This window comes from Manis javanica, chromosome 3 (assembly GCF_040802235.1).
Source record: "Manis javanica isolate MJ-LG chromosome 3, MJ_LKY, whole genome shotgun sequence".
Classification (NCBI taxonomy): Eukaryota; Metazoa; Chordata; class Mammalia; order Pholidota; family Manidae; genus Manis; species Manis javanica.
In genome coordinates this window covers 38612237-38618236 of record NC_133158.1, presented here as the reverse complement: position 1 = coordinate 38618236, position 6000 = coordinate 38612237, and the positions used below count along the sequence as shown (strand labels likewise).

The 6000-nt window shown below is 58.7% G+C and overlaps 1 protein-coding gene across 1 annotated transcript in view; it reads right to left on the bottom strand.

Annotated features, from left to right (window-relative positions):
• Positions 1–1477: 1477 nt before the first annotated feature.
• The window catches only part of ALDH1L1 (aldehyde dehydrogenase 1 family member L1), a 60457-nt gene continuing 55934 nt past the window's right edge, over positions 1478–6000 (bottom strand). Inside the window, exons 21-23 of the mRNA XM_017641609.3 lie at positions 4850–4955; positions 3532–3731; positions 1478–1767 (exon numbers count right to left, since the gene is read on the bottom strand). Coding sequence (XP_017497098.3) covers positions 1712–1767; positions 3532–3731; positions 4850–4955 — 362 coding nt within the window. The 3' untranslated portion in view covers positions 1478–1711. The remainder of the gene's footprint in view (positions 1768–3531; positions 3732–4849; positions 4956–6000) is intronic.

Here is a 6000-nt window from a genome sequence, read left to right as displayed (position 1 = left end):
AACAGGAATGGAGATGGCGTTGTGGGAGCTTGGGGCCCGAGTGAGCTCTCTGGGTAAGCTGGTCCTGCTGCGGGCTAACAGGTAGGAAACAGGCAAGAGGGTGCTTCCCAGGGGCCTGGTGTGGGTCCCGTGGGGCCTGGTGGGCTGTCCCCTCTCTCACTGAGTCACCCCATGGAATAGGACTTGTTAGCTCTTCCCAACCCTCTAAGAAGGCCTTGGGGAAGCTTCAGCCTGGTTGCTGAGGTACAAGGGTGCAGGGAAGGGCCCCTTCATGAGGGGTTGGAGTGGACTCGGGGAGATGGAGACCCCCTACTCCAAGGCGGAGTGGAGCCCTGTGGGGTAGCCTGCTCCCCAGATCATGCAGAGAAGGCCCGAAAGAGAGCTATGGCCCCAGTGGGCCCAGTGCCAACACCCAGAGCCAGGAACTCACTGCGGGCGCTCTGAGGGGCAAGTTACACTGCAGGCAGAGGAGACCCTTAGGTCTGGGAACCGAGGGGAATGCAATTCCAGCTAGCTGCGTGACCTCGGGCAAGTAAACTCCTCTGCCTCAATTTCCTTTTTCATCAGCAGGGATGAAAATAGCCGGGCTAAGGGAAGAATTAAATGAGATAAATACATGGGCAGGGCGTGGATCCCCACCCAGCTTCCAGTTAGTACTTAGTGAAGCAGTTTCTTACGAGCTGATCCCTCTCAAGGGGAGTTTGGGGTGGCTTCTGTAAGATCATGTCCCGAAGGGAAGAGAAGGGGTGATGGGCTTCAAGGAGACGAGGTGGGAGGGATTTCATTGCCCCAAAGGACGGCGTATAGAGAGGATTGAAGATGCTTCTAGATGAGTGGAGGCTGGGCCAGGGACCCGGCAGAGAGAGGAGGGAGCTTTGAGGGGGTCTATGTGACACAGAGGGGCAGAGCCAGGCTGGGTAGGGGCTTGGAATGCCAAGAAGAGAGTGACATGTGGGGTAAACTGAGGTGACAGCAGGTAAGTGAAGTCATGGCGTTTGGGACATAGGGAGCTGGGGGTATTGGTGGAAGGGGGGCATCCAGAGTCCTGCAGGGTGAAGGTAGGGGTGGAGCGCTGGGCCAGGGGAGTCTGTGGGGGGACGCAGAAGACACAAGATGGTGGAAGATGGGGCCCCACCCCAGGTCTGAAGTGCCAGCCTGGGGCAACCGCTCTGCGGAGGTCCAGGACCAGCCTCTGCGCTGTGCCCTCTGGCCCTACGCCAGCACAGGCCAGCGAGGGGGGCGGGGCATATTTGCAGAAGGAGGCTGAGCTGCATCACAGCGGGTCCCACTGTCTATCCTGCTCACTGCTCTGCATCTCCTGGGGTCACCCTGCAAACCTCTCACACCCCTAACACCATCTCTGCCCCTGCTTTCGGAGTCCGTCTCTCTCTGGGTGCCTGGCTCCCTCAGGGCCAGGCACCTCACCCCAGCACCAGGACCTTCAGGGCCACTGCAGATGGGCAGAGAGACGGGGTGCTGCTGGTCAGGACCTTTATTGGCCCTGAGGCCACTTACTCACCCACCAAAAGATGCTGTGATTAGACAGGGTAGGGGTGTCCTGGATGGGGATGGCGGGGAAGCAGGTGAGGGGCCGACACCAGGGCTTCAGAGGTGGGAGGGGGCGAGGGACGAGGAGCTCTCCAAGAAGGCAGATCAGGTGGGAGGGCGCGGTCACATCTGGAGGCCAGGGCTTCCCTCTGGAGGCCTCTCTTCAGTACTCGAAGGTAACTGTCTTGACCCGCAGGTACTCATTCAAGGCCTCCTCTCCTGCAAGGAGAGTGCCACTGGGGAACAGGATGCTCGCAACAGCTCCTCCCTCCTCCCTGTGCTGCACCAAGCCCTGCACTGATGTTAGGTCGTGGATCTGTGCAACCATGGGGGTCAGCCCTGGGTTGGACCCAGTTACAGATGAGACACTGAGGTCTGGGTGGGTCAGGCCCAGTGACAGAGCAGGCAGTATACCAGCCCAGGCACCAGAATACCACCAATCTGGGGCAACCTTTCCAGAAACTTCCCTACTCTGACTACCTCTGCTCTAGGGAGGACAGCCCATTTGGCTCAAGGGCAGCCGAGAGGCTCGCTGGATGCCCTCCTGTTACCCAGACGTGCCAGCCCATCCCCTCTCCCCAGTGCTGGTCTCCAGCTAGTTCCAGATCATGGTGAGACTGGGAGTCGGTGCTCACAGGGCCCCCCAATCTCAGCTGTGTTCTGTGGCTGCTGAGTCTGACCCCACAACCAGCACGTGGGGACTATAGGTGCCTAACAGCTCCCCCACCCACTGAGGCTGGCTGCAGGAGCCACACGTCACCAGCTGGGGCCCACTGGAGTCCTGCGCCTGCCCCAGGTGGGCTGTTTGGAATGCCTGTTTATGAGTGCAGGATGCAGGGGACTGGGGTGGGGAGCTGGGGCAGTTCAGGGGGCAGAGTCATAGTGCCAGAGATCATATCCCTAGGATATCCTGGGGACTTGGCATTCAGTCTCCTGGACCGTGATGGCCCTTGTACATTTCCATGGAGGACACCAAGAAGGTGGCCCTGGGAAGGCAGGAGGTGGCAGACAAGGACAGAGGGGGCAGTGTACGTGTGTGAGTGTGAGCCCCGCCTGTGTACAGTGGGTGGTGTCAGGCTTTGCCAGGTGTTGATGGGGCTCCTCCTGAAAGCATGGGGTTTTCTGCAGTTGTGAAGGATGGGCAGGAAAACAAAATGGAACAGCAGCTGCCCTTTGGTTCCAGCTCAGCCTGAGCCTCCCTGAGAACCTGAGCTGAAGGGCAGGCCCTAGGGGGGTGGAAGCCTCTGAGAGACAGTGTGCTGCTCCCCACCACGCTCAGCATCAGAGCTGCAGTCCCTACCCGGGGCTAGTCCCCAGCTGCCGGCCTCCCTGTGGCAGGATGGGGAGAGCAGGCTCCTCCTACGTCACTCAGCAGCCCACGGAAAGCAGAGGGCAGGGACAGAAGCCCACTTCCTCCACAGGCCAGGCCTGTGCTCCACTCCCTGCCTGGGTGATGTTGCCTCTACAATGGGGACTCACACTGCCCCACTGGGCGCTCTTGGCCCCCACAGCTTCCCCTCTCTCTGAGGGTGAAGTCTGAGCCCGGATGGTGGTCCCCAGGCCTCGGAAAGCTGTCCCTGCCTGACTCTCCAGCCTCCTCTCCTACCTCCTCCCCACCCTGGGCCCACACCAGCACTCGGGCCTCTCTCTGCAGCAACAGGACCGTAGCTGGCTCTCCCAGGACCTGCCCTCCCCTCTGCCAGAAACACACACCCTCAGGTGTCTAGGGCCGGCTCCTCAACCACTCAGGTGTCAGCACAGGTGCCACCTGCTCAGGAAGGCCCACCCGAGCTCTGGCGAGTCACCCTCCCCCGACCTCACCGCGTCACCTTGTATCACCGGCTTCCAGCACCTTTGCTTTCTACTTGCTTGCTGCCTTTGTGGTCGCCTGCCCCTCCCTGTAAGAAGTGAGTCCCTCCACTCCTGGCTCTGGGACAACAACTGGCACCGAGTGGCCTAAACAGGTTTTCAGAGCTAGGTTACCCAGGTCTTTGCCAAATCCAGACTGCTTGAACCCTCCGAAGGGGGCGGCCACGTCGGTCTTGTTGTATGTGTTGACAAACACGGTGCCTGCCTGCAGCTTGTCGCTGACGTATAGGGCCTTGTTGATGTCCCTGGTGAAGACGCCAGAGGCCAGACCAAATTCTGTGGCGTTGGCCCGGGAGAGCACAGCGTCCACGTCACTGCAGGGAAGACCCAGGAAGAGCTCTGTGAGTGAGGTAGGGGCAGAAGTGGGGCACAGACGGACCCGCAGCCCCTGCACCTCAGGGGGGTCCAGCCTCCCCAAGCTCCCCGTCATGCAGGACCTTGGAAGGAGAAGCATACTGGGCCCACAGCAAGTGAGGCGGCAGAAGGCAGCAGAGGGAAGAGGAATGAACAGGAGCAGAAGGCCATCCACACATGGTTGGCCATGAGGACCCTGCACCTTACAGATGGCAGGGAGGGGCCCCAGAGGCGGGGCACGCTGGGCCCCCAGCAGCCTCTGGGCTTTCCCCAGGGAGCCACACTGGGGGTGGATCCCCGCCACACATCATGGGCTTGCAGACCTAGCACAGTCTTGGCTGGCAGCTGATATGAAAGTGTCTCATTCTCATATGATCGGCATATGATGACAGTTTCCGTGACTTCTTGGTGGTTGGAAGTATAGTGCGTGGAAGATGGGGAGCCACTCTGTAACCTGCTCTAAGGCGCTACTGTGAAGAGTAACATTCAGGAAAAGAGCCTGCAGCAGAGGAACTATGGCTACAGAGCCTGATCCCTCTCCCTTTAAACCCAGGCTGGCCTTGGGGATTCACTGGATGGACAGGACACACAGAAGAGCAGTTCTGGGATTTCTGAGGCTGATCAGTGGACCTTAAGGAGCCTAGCAGCTTCTGCTGGCCTCTCTGGGGGGGCAGGTGCCAGGGAGAACCTGTGGGGACCCCATACGGCACAGAGATGGGGAAGCCCCTCAAAGCCTGACCAAACTGCAGATTCATGAGGGAAATAAATAATTGTTGCTACTCCAAGCCACTGAGGGCTGGGGTGGTTTATCACATGGCAGTGGATAATTAGACCAGAACCCAGCATGCCGTGAGAGACATCAGAGGGACGGGGAATGCTCACAGGACCCCAAGCCCTGCTGGCCCCCTGGGGCTTTCCTCACCTCTGCAGTTGAGGATCCACAGGTGGTCAAGACGTGTCCACAGTCCCCACCTCATCTGGGTTTTCAGGTGGGCCCAAAGACCGCCCCCGAAAGCTCATGGGAAGACCCCAGTAATGGTGTGCAAAAGAATCAGGAGACATAAGCAGGACCCCCTACCCGTCGGCAAAGCGAGAGATGATCATGATGGGCCCAAAGGACTCCTCCTTGGCTATGAACATGTGATCTTCCACATCCGTGAAAACAGTTGGCTCAAAGAAGAAGCCTGTGGGGGAGACAGAGGTCGTGGGGTGCAGGAGGGCTGTTCTCTGGCAGCCCGGCCTCTCCCTGGCCATGCCTGGGTCCCACCAGCCACCATACACACATCCCGCTCCAGCAATACAGGTCATGACTCCCATGTGGGGCCTACCACATTCTGCAGTGGCTTTCCTGCCCCGAACGTGTGGTGCACGTGGTCCGCACGGCCCTTTCAACAAAATGCTGCTGAGGAACATGAGGCTAATGGCCAGAGCTGGCCTGTGATGGGGCTGAGATTTGGACCCAAGTCTGCCCCATGCTGAAGCTCAGGACCATGACAAAGACCTGGGTTTTTCTGGTGACATTTAACCTGAAAACATATCTGGAATTCTTCAGCTGGTGCAGCCCCCCAGGTGGTTTTCCATCAGCACCAGTGGAGGGCAGTGGGTGGAGGGGATTTGAGCGCTGGACCTGATGGCCTCCCGTCTCCTTCCTGGCACCTTGGTGTTGACCTCCAGGTGCAGGGTTGAGAGCTCCGGGCCAGGCACAGCCTCCCTATCTGTCGCTGAGTGCCTGCCACCCCTCCCATCCAGGCTGCCACCCCTCCATGCCCGGGTTGCTTGGCCAGAACCATTTCTGACAGCACAAGTGCCTTCCCTGACTCTGGCTCCTCCAGACACAGCCCAGGTCCCTGGGCCCCACTGGGCTGAGACTGCATCTGGCCCAGTTTAGGCGAAATCAAGAGGCTAAAAGTTTTCTCTCTCTCATTTTTAGAAAAACAAAAAAATGTTTTAAACCTTTTAAAGTAACTTAACAAAATATTTTCACACATTTATAAATTATATTTTAACTTCTATTACCATTTTGCAAACGTGTGTTATGTATAACACAAGCTGACTGATGCTGTGTGGTCTGTAGTCAGTCTGCAAACAAGCTGCTCCTTCTCTACACTGTGCAGGCGCCATGGGCCGGGGCTGCCGCCGGGGCTTCTGAGTCTCCCGGCTTCCCATTGGGTTTGGCCACTAGGAGGCAGCCCCTGTCTCACAGCTCAGCCCCTCGCAGGCTCCCTTCAC